Here is a 15562-nt window from a genome sequence, read left to right as displayed (position 1 = left end):
ACGTATGTTTGTGCCCTTGGATACTGGGGAGGGAGGAGGTAAATGGGCAGGTGTTCCACCTTCGCCAGTCGCAGGGGAAGGTGCCATAGGGCTGTGGGGAGGTGTTGGGGTGAAGGAAGTGAGGACCAGGTGTCCTGGAAGGAACGGTCCCTGCGGAATGCGGACAAGGAAGGGGTGGGAGGGGAATATGTATCCCATGGTGGCATCTCGCTGGAGGTGGTGGAAATGGTGTCTGATGATCCTCTGGATTTGGATGTTGGTGCAATGGTAGATGACGATACAAAGAACCCTACCAATGTTGCCGGATTGAAGAGAAGGAGTGAGGGTGGAAGTGTGGCAGATTGGTTGGTTGGACTTGGTTGAGGGCCCTGTTGACAGTGGAGCTGGGGAATCCTCGGTTGAGGAAGAAGGTGGACAATTCAGTGGCTCCCTTGTCGAAGTTGGCCTCATTTGAACACGTGACGGAGACAGAGGAACTGAGAGAATGGGATGGAGTCTTTACAGGAAGTGGGGTATCAAGTTAGCTTTGGGAGTCAGTGGGTTTGTAGTAGATATTAGTGCCCAGTCTATCCACAAGAAGTGGAAACAGAAATATCGAGGAAGGGAGGAGTCAGAGAGAGACCGGGTGAAAGTGAGGACTGGGTGGAAATTGGAAAAAGCTGCCGGTCTTGTCTGTTTGACTTGCTCCTTTTCTCAGCTATACCAGTTTAAGGCTGATCTCTTTCCTCACTATCTCCCTGCCCCTCCTTACTATTTTAAATCTCCCCAAAACAGCTCTAGCAAATTTCTCAACCAGTATATTAATTCCCTTCCAATTCGGGTGCAATCTGTCCTTCTCAGGCAGATCACTTCTACCCCAGAAGAGATTCAAATGAAAATAAAAAAATTTGAATCACATCTCCCCTGCAACAGCTCCTCAGCCATGCATTCATCTGCTGTATTCTCCTAATCCTACCCCTGAGGTCATGACACTGGGAACAATCCAGATATTAGAATCCTCGAGGGTACTAATTCCTGCCTAACATCAACATTCCCTCCTCCGAATCTCATCCTTTTCTCCATGTGTAATTTGTTCCAACTTGTACAATGACCTCCTGCTGGTCCCTCTCCCCTTTTGAGTGTATTCTGCACCCTCTCAGGATATCCTTGACCCTTGTACCACGGAGGCAACACACGATTCTGATGTCGGCTGCTGAATCACCTGCCTGTGCCTCTCACTACTGTGTGCCCTATCACAATCAATTGCTTGGAACCTGACAGTGCTACATTCCCCTGAAAGTCCATCATCCCCAACATTTTCCAAAACAACATACCTGTTTGAGGTGGGGATAGCCACAGGACACTCCTGCACAACCTCTGTCCCTCTCCTACCTTTCCTGGAGGTAGCCCATCTACCTCACTGTATTTTTGATGTTTCTCTCTTCCTGCAACTGCCATGCATCTCACCCCCAACTCTTGTAAATTCTTTATTGCCTCTAACTGACCTAAGAAAATAGCACACTCTTGGAGACAGTAAGGACTGCAGATGATGGAGGCCAAGGTCAATAGATGTAGAGCTGGAAAAACGCAGCAGGTTAGACTGCATCAGAGGAGCAATAAAGTTGATGTTTCGGACTAAAACCCTTCATCAGAACAGAGCACACATTTGCTACTCTGAAATCGCTACTCCACGCTGACTTAGTACCTGTGTTTTATATTTTTAATAAAGAGACAGATCTCAATAAAATGTGTAATCAAAAAAGAAGGACTCTCGTGTGTTGTTAAGGTAAGGCTTTTCAATTTATATTTCTTATGTATTGTGTGATTGATTAAAAGTTTAATTGGTTATTTGAATAAGACCATAGCAGAGAAGTACTAGAAATTATTTAATACATAAATTGTAAAAGTTAATTAAATAAGTAGTTATGGCTGGACAGGTGATGTGCTGTAGCTGGACGATGCGGGAGCTGGCTGATCTCCTTGTGAACGGCGGCGACCGCATCTGCAGCAAGTATTGGTTGCTGGAAGAACTCTGGATCAGAATTGATCTGGAATCTGAGCTTCGAACTCTGCGGCACATCCAGGAGGAGGAGATTTACCTGGACACTTTGTTTCAGGAGGCAGTCACATCCAGTAGATTAAGTAATTCAAATTCAATAAGTGTTCAGGGACAACAGGGTATGACTGTAAGTGAAGCAGGTAGGGGGATTCTGAGTTCAGGAGTGCAGGAGCCTCAGCCCTTGACCTTGTCCAACAGGTAATGAGAAGGGCTGTGGACAGGATGAGCCAGCTGACCACGGCACCATGGTGCAGAAGGCCATTCAAGAGGCAGGAGCAAAAAGACAAGTAGTTGTTAGAGTGGATTCTATGATTAAGGGGACAGATAGTATCCTATGCAAGCCTGATCGGGAGTCCCGCATAGTGTGTTGCCTGCCTGATGCCAGGGTGCAGGACATCTCCGACCGGCTTGAAAGGATATTGGAGCGGGAGGGGGAGAATCGAGTCGTTGTGGTCCTCATCGGGACTAACAACATAAGCAAAGCTAGGATAGAGGACCTGTTCAGGGATTATCAAGCACTAGGAAGGAAATTGAAGTACAAGTCCTCTAGGGTCATAATCTACGGATTACTGCCCGAGCCACATGCCATTTGGCATAGGGATAAGAAAGTTAGCCACGTGTTTACTTCCCTAAGGGATTGGTGTGGGAAAGAGGGATTCCATTTCATGGGGCATTGGCATCAATTTTAGAACCAGGGTGGGGGGAGGGGAGGAAGAGGAGGAATCTGTACTGTTGGGATGGTCTCCACCTGAACCGATCTGGAACCAGTGTACTAACGAAAAGGATAAATAGGGTGGTCAGTAGGACTTTAAACTTCTGAGTCGGGGGGGGGGTGGGGGGGGGTAGGGAAAGCGAAAGTGAAAGCGACGGAGTATGAAGTTAAATGGAAAGATAAGCAGCAGGACAGCATGTGTGCAGGTGGGCTTAAGCTCGAGGCAGACTAGGAAAACAGCAAAAAGGATAATTTAGGACATCTTATGATTTCCAATATCTCTAATAATAAGAAAGTTAGCATTAAGGCACTGTATGTAAATGCTTGCAGTATTTGTAACCAGGTAGATGAATTAATGGCACAAATCGCCTTGAATGATTATGATGTGGTAGGCATCACAGAGACTTATTGAAAAGACAGGGAGATGGACAGAGAGGGCAGGGTTGCCTTATTAATTAAGAATGAAATTAAATCTATGGCACTGAATGACATAGAGTCAGATGAAGTGAAGTCTGTGTGAAGTCGAGGAACCACAAAGGCAAAAAAAAACAAAATGGGAGTTATGTACAGACCTCCTAACAGTGGTCAGGACCAGGGGCGCAAGATGCTCCGGGAAATAGACAGGGCATGTCAGAAAGGCAAGGTCACGGTGATCATGGGGGACTGCAATATGTAGGTGGACTGGGTGAATAATGTTGCCGGTGGATCCAAAGAAAGGGAATTCATGGAATGCTTACAGGATGGCTTTTTGGAGCAGCTTGTGATGGAGCCAACAAGGGAGCAGGCTATTCTGCACTTAGTGTGATGTAATGAGGCAGACTTGAAGAAAGATCCTAAAAGTCAGGGAACACTTCGGAGGCAGCGATCATAATATGGTAGAGTTCAGTCTGCAGTTTGAAAGAGAGAAGGCAAAATCAGATGTAATGGTGTTACAGTTAAATAGAGGTAATTACAGGGGCATGAGAGAGGAACTGACGAAAATCGACTGGAAGCAGAGCCTATTGGGGAAGACAGTAGAGCAACAATGGCAGGAGTTTCTGGGTATAATTGGGGACACAGTACAGAGGGTCATCCCAAAGAGAGATTATCTGGGGGGGGGGGTGTGGAATTAGACAGCATGGTTGACAATGCAAGTCAGGAAATGTATCAAAGAAAATGAAACAGCCTATATGGTGGCCAAGAGCACTGGGAAATCAGAAGACTGGGAAGCCTACAAAAACAAACAGAGGATAACAAGGAAGGAGAGGATCAAATATGAAGGTAGGCTGGCCAGTAGTATTAGAAATGAGAGTAAAAGTTTCTTTCAATACTCAAGAAACAAACGAGAGGCAAAAGTAGACATTGGCCCGCTCTAAATTGATGCTGGAAGGCTCGTGATGAGAGATAAGGAAATAGCTGAAGAACTTAAGTACTTTACGTCAGTCTTCACAGTGGAAGACATGAGTAATATCCCAACAATTAAGGAGAGTCGGGGGCTGAGTTGAGTATGGCCAGCATTACGAAAGAGAAAGTGCTAGAAAAGCTGAAAGGTCTAAAAATTGATAAATCTCCTGGCACTGATGGGCTACAACCTAGAGTTCTGAGGGAAGTGGCTGAGGAAATAGCAGAGGCATTGGTTGTGATCTTTCAAAAGTTACTGGAGTCAGGGCAAGTCCCAGATGATTGGAAAATCGCTGTTGTAACCCCCTTGTTCAAGAAAGGATCAAGATAAAAGATTAGCCTAACCTCGGTTGTTGGTAAAATTCTAGATTCTTAACATTGTTAAGGATGAGATTTCTAAATTCTTGGAAGTGCAGGGTTGGATTAGAACAAGTCAGCATGGATTTAGTAAGGGGAGGTCATGCCTGACAAACCTGTTAGAATTCTTAGAAGAGGTAACAAGTAGGTTAGACCAAGGAAACCTGGTCTATCTATGTTATCTATCTAGACTTCCAAAAGGCCTTTGATAAGGTGCCTCACAGGAGGCTACTGAAAAGGTGAGGGCCCATGGTGTTCGAGGTGAGCTACTGGCATGGATTGAGGATTGGCTGTTTGACAGAAGGCATGTTTGACAGAAGGCAGAGAGTTGGGTAAAAGGCTCTTTTTTGGAATGGCAATCGGTGACAAGTGGTGTCCCGTAGGGTTCAGTGTTGGGGCCGCAGCTGTTCACTTTCTATATTAATGATCTGGATGAAGGCACTGGGGGCATTCTGGCGAAGTTTGCCGATGATACGAAGTTTAGGTGGACAGGCAGGTAGTACTGAGGAGGTGGGGAGGCTGCAGAAAGATTTAGACAGTTTAGGAGAGGTCCAGGAAACGGCTGCTGAAATTCAACATGAGCAAATGGGAGTTCTTTCACTTTGGAAAAAAGAATACAGGCATGGACTATTTTCTAAATGGTGAGAAAATTCATAAAGCCGAAGTACAAGGGATCTGGGAGTGCTAGTCCAGGATTCTCTAAAGGTTAACTTGCAGGTAGAGTCTGTGATTAAGAAAGCGAATGGAAATGTTGTCATTTATCTCAACAGGGTTGGAATATAAAAGCAGCGATATGCTTCTGAGACTTTATAAAGCTCCAGTTAGGCCCCATTTAGAATACTGTGTCAAATTTCGGGCCCCACACCTCAGGAAGGACATATTGGCACTGGAGCGTGTCTAGCGGAGATTCACACGGATGATCCCTGGAATGGTAGGCCTAACATACGATGAACAGCTGAGGATCCTGGGATTGTATTCATTAGAATTTAGAAGGTTGAGGGGAGATCTAATAGAAACTTACAAGATAATGTATGGCTTAGAAAGGGTGGATGCTGGTAAGTTGTTTCCATTAGGCGGGGAGACTAGGCACAGCTTCAGAATTATAGGGGGTCAATTTAGAATGTATTTTTTCAGCCAGAGAGTGGTGGGCCTGTGGAATTCGTTGCCATGGAGCACAGTGGAGGCCGGGATGTTAAATGTCTTCAAGACAGAGATTGATAAACTCTTGATCTCGGAAGGAATTAAGGGCTACGGGGAGAATGCGGGTAAGTGCAGTTGAAATGCCCATCATCCCATGTCTTATGGAAGCCACTCTCCTCACTATTGTAGATTTACAAAAAAAGTTACACTTTAAAAAGCCACTTACTTTCTGCCCTGCTGTGAGCTCTCCCACACAGGTTTCTCCAAGGTCAGCTGTGAATTTTGCTGTTTGTTAATTTTTCTTAGCTGAACTCTGATATCCAGAGATACATGTAATGAAACAGCAGAATAGTCAGCTGTGCTGATTCACTGCTGGGTCAGACATGTGTACAGGTTTATTTCTCAGTTTGATTCACGTTCTGTGGTCATTGCCTTTGTTTGTCTTCCTCCTTTTGAAAGTGCTGTTATTTTGATGTTTTTTCCCCAAAGTTGCAAAACAATGCAACAGCCCATTAAACAGTAATTATTGCTCCGACAGTTTGAAGAAATTGGCTCCAACAGTGAAAATACCTCAAATGAGAGGTGTTACAGCCACAGTTTTTCCTATTCTCCATCTTGGATTACCCAATGAAGGAAAGTGATCATTTGTTGTGAGGAAGGTCACTGGACCTGAAACACTAACTGATTTTTTTTTCAGATGATGCAGGAACTGCTGAGCTTTTTCAGCGACTTCTGTTTTGTTCCTGATTTACAGCATCTGCATTTCTTTTGGTTTTTATTGAACATTTTGTAACTCATCCCCTGCCCCGCCTCCCCTAATGTGAGTATGCACTTGATCAATTACATTTTGTAGTCCAGATTCTTATTGTTCATTAGGCAGTGCATTTTGTGGGTTTCAGCAAAGCTGGAAACAGTCTTCTGAAATTTCTGCTTTCACTGCTCAGATACTTTTACTTTTCACTTAAGAGCTTCAGAGCCCCAGAAGGTCCCAGTAACGACTATTCTACTTCTACTTGTGCAAGACCAGATGCAGCTAGTGTGGGACAATGTTGTGATGGCAGATAGAGGTGGTGTGTATTGTACTCCCTTGATTTGGAGCTGAACATAATGAGAAGGTGGCTGAGCTTTGAGTGGAGTCCCCTACTCCCTGTCCCCTTTTTGGGAGCAGCATCCCATCATCGCCCAACTCTACCTCAAGAGTAGTTTGCCTATGTTCCCTGGATACAAGATCTGTGATCCTATTTAGAACAAAGAACAGTACAGCACAGAACAGGCCCTTCAGCCCACGATGTTGTGCCAACCATTGATCCTCATGTATGCACCCTCAAATTTCTGTGACCATATGCATGTCCAGCAGTCTCTTAAATGACCCCAATGACCTTGCTTCCACAACTGCTGCTGGCAACGCATTCCATGCTCTCTCAACTCAGAGAAGACCCCGCCTCTGACATCCCCTCTATACTTTCCTCCAACCAGCTTAAAACTATGACCCCTCGTGTTAGCCATTTCTGCCCTGGGAAATAGTCTCTGGCTATCAACTCTATCTATGCCTCTCATTATCTTGTATACCTCAATTAGGTCCCCTCTCCTCCTCCTTTTCTCCAATGAAAAGAGACCGAGCTCAGTCAACCTCTCTTCCTAAGGTAAGCCCTCCAGTCCAGGCAGCATTCTGGTAAACCTCCTCTGAATGCTCTCCAAAGCATCCACACCTTTTCCTATAATAGGGCGACCAGAACTGGATGCAGTATTCCAAGTGCGGTCTAACCAAAATTTTATAGAGCTGCAACAAGATCTCATGACTTTTAAACTCAATCCCCCTGTTAATGAAAGCCAAAACACCATATGCTTTCTTAACAACCCTGTCCACTTGGGTGGCTATTTTAAGGGATCTATGTATCAGCACACCAAGATCCCTCTGTTCCTCCACACTGCCAAGAATCCTATCCTTAATCCTGTACTCAGCTTTCATATTCGACCTTCCAAAATGCATCACCTCGCATTTATCCAGGTTGAACTCCATCTGCCACCTCTCAGCCCATCTCTGCATCCTGTCAATGTCCCGCTGCAGCCTACAACAGCCCTCCATACTGTCAACGACACCTCCGACCTTTGTGTCGTCTGCAAACTTGCTGACCCATCCTTCAATTCCCTCGTCCAAGTCATTAATGAAAATTACAAACAGTAGAGGCCCAAGGACAGAGCCCTGTGGAACCCCACTCACCACTGACTTCCAGGCAGAATATTTTCCTTCTACTACCACACGTTGTCTTCTGTTGGCCAACCAATTCTGTATCCAGACAGCTAAGTTCCCCTGTATCCCATTCCTCCTGACCTTCTGAATGAGCCTACCATGGGGAACCTTATCAAATGCCTTGCTGAAGTCCATATACGCCACATCTACAGCTCAACCCTCATCAACTTTTCTTGTCACATCCTCCAAGAACTCTAAGGTTTGTGAGGCATGATCTGCCCCTCACAAAAATCAACAGAAATCTTCACTACTGCTGTGGTCATGGCTTGTGTGTGGCCATTGCAGTGCTCTGCTTCAATTTTTTTGAGGCAACCATACTCTATATGACAGACTGTCTCTGGAATTTTGACAGTCTTGAAGACCGTAAGGACCTCCTGCAATTCGCCTTTCCGACCCACCCCATTTACGTCAGTCCAAGCGATTGGAGCTGCTGACGTCACAAGCTATGACACCTCCTTCCTAAATCGCGCTTTCCTTCTCTACAATATATCTTAAAATCGATACCTGTAATCGATGTTTTGATCATCTGTGAAGCACCTTGGGATAGCGAGTGTGAAAGTTTCCATAAAATACAAGTTGTTGTTGTAATTGCCTTACATTAGGAGAATCAGAAATGACACTTTCCCCCCCCATTTCAGGATGAAGGCTCACCTTCATTCAGAGCTGACGAACAGTAACAAAAATGGATAGAGATAGTAATAACTGCAGACTCTAGGATAACAAGGTGTACAGCGGGCCGAGCAGGAAAGCTGATGTTTCGGGCTTAGACCCATCTTCAGAAATGAAGGAGGGGAAGGGGATTCTGAAATAAATAGGGAGAAAGGAAGAGCCGGACAGAAGCTGGATCGAGGAATAGACAGAACTGCGCATGCTTCAGCTCACGTTGGGAGCACATGTGATTGGTGTTAGGTTCAGCCCAATAGGAGGATAGTTGGGCTGGAGGACACAACAGGAGAGGCTTTTCCCCCAACCAATAGGAGCGAGCTAAGGGTTGGACGAGTGCAAATCACGTGATCAGTTCACGCCCGCAGCGCAGTATCACTGTGGCGGAAGCTCGAAAGCGAATGAAAGGATGCAGTGAAGAGAGGTAAATAGGAAAAAGCGGGAAGAAAGTGCTCGTTTTGACTGAAGTTTTAATAACATTTTGTGCACGTCGGAGAACACAAATCTTAAACTCACGGTCCCATATTTGTGGCAAACGGGAAAGCAGCTGAAGTCCTTAGGCGCAGTTTGATAGGCCCGATTAACCGCTACCATCTTTTGGGGGTCATGATTCTGGGGACCTATACGGGGCCGCCATTTTGGTAGATAGCGAACTGCAGCTTCACGTTTGCGCAGGCCTTCATTGTGCGAAGAGGAGGATTTACGCAGAGAAATATTTCTTCTGAATTTTTTTTCTCGGACGAAGAGAGATGGTGTGTATTTCCTAGAAGAGACGTTTGACACTGACAGAGCATTGAAACAAAAAACTGGTTTCCAACAGCAGTATTGCTACTGTTAGATTTCAGATACTTAGTGGATGCGAAATACCTATAACTTGGTCAGAGCTCCATGTTACCTTTTGCAGTCTCACGGTGGGAAGTCCTGCTTTAAACATTGTGATCTGTCCACGCGTATCCGTTTGTCTAGTGTTCATATAATTGGGATCAAAATACTGAAACTTCTCTAATTCTCCACTTTGCTACTTGGTCAACTCTGTTAATATCTGACTTCTTTATTTTAATAATAGGTGTAGTTTAGCCCTGTTTAATATCTTACTGTTACTTCCATTGACCTTTATGTAAATGATTTTTGCACTGCTGACCGTGTGCTGCTGTCTTATTAGATTTATCTGCACACAATATCTTTCACAGTCAGGAATTTTTTTCCAGCTTGAGAATTCACTTCCTTTATTTTCTGACTATCAAATTTTGTACTACTATCATTCCCTGTAATTCATTTTGCACACCCTAAAACATTAACTCTGTTACTCCCTCCACATGTACCAGCAATTATTGCCAAAGCCCTGTTACCTGTGGGGAGGGTGTTGATTGATTTTCTTGTACTTCAGCATTTTTATTTTGAAAGTATTCCTACAGTGTGGTTAGATAAGGAGTTACAAATCATTCACCCCATTATAGTGAAAAGTTGCCAATATATGTCCCAATCAACAATATTTTGAAAAAATATTTTTCAAGTTTCTAATTTCATAGAACTACTGTAGAGGATTTCTTGATGTGAAGCTACAGATGGAGATGTTAGGTCGGATGACCAAAACCGTGCCAAATAAGCAGGTATCGCAGGCTGGAATTTATTGCCTGCCCCTATTTGCTCTTGAGACGATAGTGGTGAGTTGTCGAATTGAATCACTGCAGTCCACGTACTGTAGGTAGACTCAGTATGCTTTTGGGGAGGGAATTTCAGGATTTTGTCCCTAAACAATGCAATAATGCCAATATATTTCCATGTCAGGATAGTGAGAAGCTTGGAGGAGAGCTTGCTGGTGGTGGTCTTCCCTTGAATCTGCTGCCCTTCTCCTTTTTCGTGGAAGTGGTCAACCTCAATCTTCTGTTGAGATGTTTAATTGTTTACCATTCTAACTGGGTGTGCTAGAATTGCTTAGCTCTGTAGATCACGTGGATTATGCTGTTTGGCAAGCATCTCATACTGATGAGAGTCACCAGGTTGACACTTCATTTTTAAGTTCTGCTTCATGCTGATCATGTCATGCCCTCCTACACTCTCCAGGGAATTAGGTATGATTTCCTGGCTTGATGGTAATAGTTGAGTGGGGCCATGAGGTTGCAATTGTATTCGAGTGAAGTAATGCTGATGGCCCACAGCACCTCGTGCGTAACCAGTGTTGAGTTGCTAGATCTGTTTTGAAGCCTATCCCATTTAGAATGGTAGTAGTACCACATAACACAATGGGGAGAGCACTCTCATTGTGGAGACAAAGCCTCACCTTCACGAAGACTGTGCAATGGTCAGTCTTACTGAGACTGTCATGGAAAATGCATCTGTAGCTGATAGATTAGTAAAGATTATGTTAAGTATGTTTTCCCCTCTTTTTCGTTCCCTCACCAACTGCCGCAGACCCAGTTGAGCAAGTCCTTTAAGACTTGACTAATTAGATCAATAGTGCTGCTGCCAAGCCACTGTGGGTGTTGGAACATTGAAATCCCCCAGCAAAAATGCATTTTATGCCACCCTCAGTCTTTCTTCCAAATGTTGTTCGACATGAAGGAATATTAATTCATCAGCTGATGGAGCAAAGTGCTTGATAATCAGTAGAGGTTTCCCAATCCATGTTTTACATGAGACTTCATGGGGTTGGGAGTCAATGTTGAGGATTCCTAGGGCCACTCCCTCTTGACTGAATACTACTGTGCTTGACTCGTCTGTGAGACGGACCTTCTCCTGAGGGGTTGCAATGGATCTTGCATCTGTCGCTATTTCAGATGCTGGCAAATCTGTTGAGTACTTCCAGCAGTTTGTTCTTATTTCAGATTTCCAGAGTTTTGCTTCTGTACGTGTTCTTAGTTCTTCAGACCAATGGATTGAATGCATTGGGAGAAAGCATGAACAGGGTCAAATTTTAGATATATGTACTGCTCTGCCACCTTGATCTCTGTAGGTTTGTGGGCAAAAAATACTGGTTCTAATGTTGGGATTTAATGATCATCCAGCAGCTTTCATGGTAATATTTCTAGCGAAGTGTCAGTTCCACAAATGACCAGATTAATTTCTCTCAATTTCACAACATGTCTGTGTTCTTTTGGTTTCTCTCTCACTACTTATTTTTTCCTGTTTGAAAGGTTTATTTTCAATTAGAGAAGTCAAATGAAACTGCGTCCAGATCCAGCAGTCACTCTATTTCTCACACGCTGATTATCACGGGTTTGAACATGGAAAGAAAAAAACATTATTCGTACTAGGGAGAGCTTCTACACATGCTCTGTGTGAAAGAGTTTTCAAACGTTAATCTGAAATGTCAGAACACCAGTGCAGTCACACTGAGGAGAGACTGTGGAAGTGTGGGGATTGCGGGAAGGGATTTCGTTACCCATCCCAGCTGGAAACTCACCAACGCATTCACACTGGGGAGAGACCATTCATCTGTGCTGTGTGTGGGAAAGGATTCACTCGGTCATCCCATCTTCTCATACACCAGCGACGTCACACTGGGGAGAAACCATTCATCTGCTCTGTGTGTGAAAAAAGCTTTGCTGCTTCATCCTACCTGCTTGAACATCAGCGAGTTCACACTGGAGAGAAACCATTCACATGCTCTGTTTGTGGGAAAGGATTCACTCAGTTATCCAGCTTGCTGAGACACCAGCGAATTCACACTGGAGAGAAACCTTTCATCTGCTCTGTGTGTGGAAAGGGATTCAGTCAGTCATACAACTTGCTAACACACCAGCGATTTCACTCTGGGGAGAAACCATTCACCTGCTCTGAGTGTGGGAAGGGATTCACTGAGTCAACACACCTGCTGATACATCACCGCATTCATACTGGAGAGAGACCATTCACTTGCTTGGAGTGTGGGAAGGGATTCACTCGGTCATCCCACCTACTGAGACACCAGCGAGTACACACTGGAGAAAAGCCGTTTGTTTGCTCTGTGTGAGGGGGTGGGGGGATTCACTCTGTATTCCGTCTTGCTAATACACCAGCAAGTTCACAAAGAACCCCAGTTGAGGGATTTTGCTCTTACTCATACCACATAATGATGTCTGCTTATTGGCTGTTTATACTGATCTTATTAAATCCTGCTATATTAAAAGTGCCAATATTGTACCAAAATATTAATACAATGGTGTATCTTTGGGATGAGGTTTTGGAAATGATTCCAAGTCACTGCGAGCATGCATTCACACTGGGTTTGAATCCCATCAGTCAAGACGTTTTATTGCAGTCTGCTTGCTGTTGTAGTGTGGTTGAGCAATCTTAGGTTCTGGTTTTACTTGTCAGTTTATATCAAGTTAGAGAGATATGCGTGGAAAGTTCTTTACACAGAGGGTGGTGGGTGTCTGGAACGCGTTGCCAGCGGAGGTGGTAGATGCAGACACGTTAGCATCTTTTAAGATATATTTGGACAGGTACATGGATGGGCAGGGAGCAAATGGACACAGACCGATTTAAAAAGTAGATGACAGGTTAGATAGAGGATCTTGATCGGCGCAGGCTTGGAGGGCTGAAGGACCTGTTCCTGTGCTGTAAGTTTCTTTGTTTCAAATCCTACCCCTGCTGAAGCCACAGGCATTGTCCCTCAATAGGACATCTACAAGGCTAAACATCCTGAGAGATTAGTTGCAACTAATGTTAATGAGAAGAACAAGGAAAGGCTAGAACAGGATTTTCAGTGAAATAGTCTTAACCTGAGAGTGAAGAAATAGAGAATCATGTTTGTTAAATATTGACTGAATGCAGCCATCTGGCAGTTATGTCCATCTAAACCCACACATTTTGACTGATTGTCCCAAAAATGACAATGAGCCTGAGCTACACTTCAGAAGGAAAAATAAACTCACCACTGGTTTCCTCATCCCTTGCTCCACACTGTGACACAGGGACAGGCAACGGGATTTGACCCCATACACTCCAATCTCCCAATAAAACAGCAGTGACCACTTTCTGCTGGCAAGCAGTGGCTGACTTCATATCACAGGGCGGTGAGATCCTACAAACTGTGCCAAACAGCTCAATGCACTGAGAACAGGCTCAGGAGCAAGCAGGGAAGTTATACCCTACTTACAAAGCCTCCACGTGGGATTGACTCATTCCCCGAGTGAGTGAAAAGTTTCCTTGATCTTCCAATTGGCAAACCTCGGCTGATACAATTTGTGGAATCCTGATCCCCGTGAATGTTTCTCCTGATATTGAAAGGATGAAAATTATTTTAAATTTGGCAACACCAGCAACAAATTCTTCCTATTCCTTTGAACCTTTATAACTGAGTTCTGAAAATCCAGTCCCCAGTATGAGAAATGACAAAACTTGCTGAGACAGAAAATAGAGATCTGAAGAGTTGCATATAACTCTGCAGACAGATATGAATTTCTTACAGTCTGTAACAGAAATGACTGGGTTTATTGAAACAGATTCACAGTTTTATTCACTGTTTTGCAGACAGTCCTAGAGTCACATGGGCAGCTAAAACATGAGGGCACTGATACTAAAATATATGAATATTGAATGTTAAATCCTGGAACATGTGCTGAAAGTGGATTGCAATGTTCTGAAGGAGTTTATAACTGAGGAGTGGAAGATGAGAATGTAAATATTGGTGAATGAGTAGAATGAACTGCAGCCTTGATATTTTCTCTATAAATGACTTTAGCATCTTAAATTCAGAGGCGCCAGGTGGGTTTTCCTCTGTGAAAAGGGAAACTAACTAACCAGTTATATGCAGCTCACTCATTGGTAGATCATGGGTGTCTTAATTTCAGGCTCATCTAGATCATGTGCCATTGTTTTACAGCTTTGTCTTGTGTTCAAACGGGATCTCTTCTGTTTTTATTCATGTCCCAGTTGGTGGCGCTTGAGTGGAAACCACTTCTGCTTCAGTTTGTCAGTGTCGCTGAATGTATACAAGGACGTAATCTGTGGACCAAAATAACTGCTCAGTATCACAGAATGAGAATGGACACTGTCTGGGTGGACTGCTAAGGATGACTCTGTTAAATGAACTCAAACCAGAATGAACTGTTCAGAAGATAAGGAGAAAGACATAAGGGAACTGCCCCTGAACATCATTTTGATTGGATAATCTTCCTGTGTGTGTTTCTTCAATAAAATGTTGACTGCCTGTCATGCAGCGAAAGGATTGTGAGTTCTCAGTTTGGTCAGAAGAGTGATACGTATCCAAAGCAGAGAGAGCTGATTGATCCAGAATGGCTCGTCCATCTTCTGTTTCTTTACATTTTCCATTCACATCACCTGGTTTTAACCATCCTATCTTCTGTTATTGAACCTCTCCTGGCTTTCACCCAATCACTGAGCTTCCTTTTTATTATTTTCTCCTCTCTCCCTTTTTTTTCAATGGATTTGTATCAAACCTGTTCTCTCACTTGCTCATCAAGCTGAAATGTTATCTCCCTCTATCCCACTCCCCCTCCCACCCCCCTCTCTGTTTCCGAATGTGCAGTCAGGGATCACTCAGTAACCAGGACTATAGAGACAGTTTGCAATAGCTTGCAAGGCTGGCAGGGTTAATGGATCCAAATAATGAGTCACTGTTCACGTTCTTTGAATTACACTCAAACATCCACTCAGAAGTTCCCAGGATTGAGGGCTAAATCGCATGGTGTAATTTTAGACAGGATGGCAATGTCATACGGTTGTACAGAACAAACAGATCCTTTGATCCAACCAGTCCATGCCAAACCAAGCTAGTCCTACCTGTCTGCTCCTGTCTATAATCACTTCTTACCAATGAACAATGCTAGGCTGGCTGGCCGATCCTTTCCTGTCTTCTGCCTCCCACCCTTATTAGACAAGGGTGGTCCAGTTGTCTGGGAGCCTTCCTGACTTCAATGATTGCTGAAAGATCGCCAACAATGTCTGTACGATTTCCTCAGCTATCTCCTTTGGAACTTGGCTATGTAGAGCATCCAGTCCAAGTGGTTTATCTACCTTCAGACCTGTCAGCTTCTCCAGCACCTTCTCTTTAGTGATGGCTACTACATTCACCTCT

At 44.1% G+C, this 15562-nt stretch overlaps 1 protein-coding gene across 2 annotated transcripts; it reads left to right on the top strand.

Moving 5' to 3' along the window:
- The first annotated feature begins 8855 nt into the window (after positions 1 to 8855).
- LOC125454184 (gastrula zinc finger protein XlCGF49.1-like) lies at positions 8856 to 14689 on the top strand. 2 transcript variants are annotated; one of them, XM_048534682.2, is made up of 2 exons: positions 8856 to 8965; positions 11676 to 14689. In XM_048534682.2, the coding sequence occupies exon 2, from the start codon at positions 11849 to 11851 to the stop codon at positions 12491 to 12493; it is 645 nt and encodes a 214-aa protein (XP_048390639.1). In that variant the 5' UTR covers positions 8856 to 8965; positions 11676 to 11848; the 3' UTR covers positions 12494 to 14689. The 2 variants fall into 2 exon arrangements, with proteins under 2 accessions (XP_048390639.1, XP_048390641.1); XM_048534684.2 differs by having other exon boundaries at positions 8883 to 9293.
- Positions 14690 to 15562: the final 873 nt, after the last annotated feature.

This window comes from Stegostoma tigrinum, chromosome 7, assembly GCF_030684315.1.
Source record: "Stegostoma tigrinum isolate sSteTig4 chromosome 7, sSteTig4.hap1, whole genome shotgun sequence".
Classification (NCBI taxonomy): domain Eukaryota; kingdom Metazoa; phylum Chordata; class Chondrichthyes; order Orectolobiformes; family Stegostomatidae; genus Stegostoma; species Stegostoma tigrinum.
This window is presented reverse-complemented; position numbering and strand designations above follow the sequence as displayed.

Coding starts and splice junctions, on each gene's coding strand:
- LOC125454184 (XM_048534682.2), top strand. CDS start 11,849: ATGTCAGAACACCAGTGCAGTCACACTGAGGAGAGACTGTGGAAGTGT.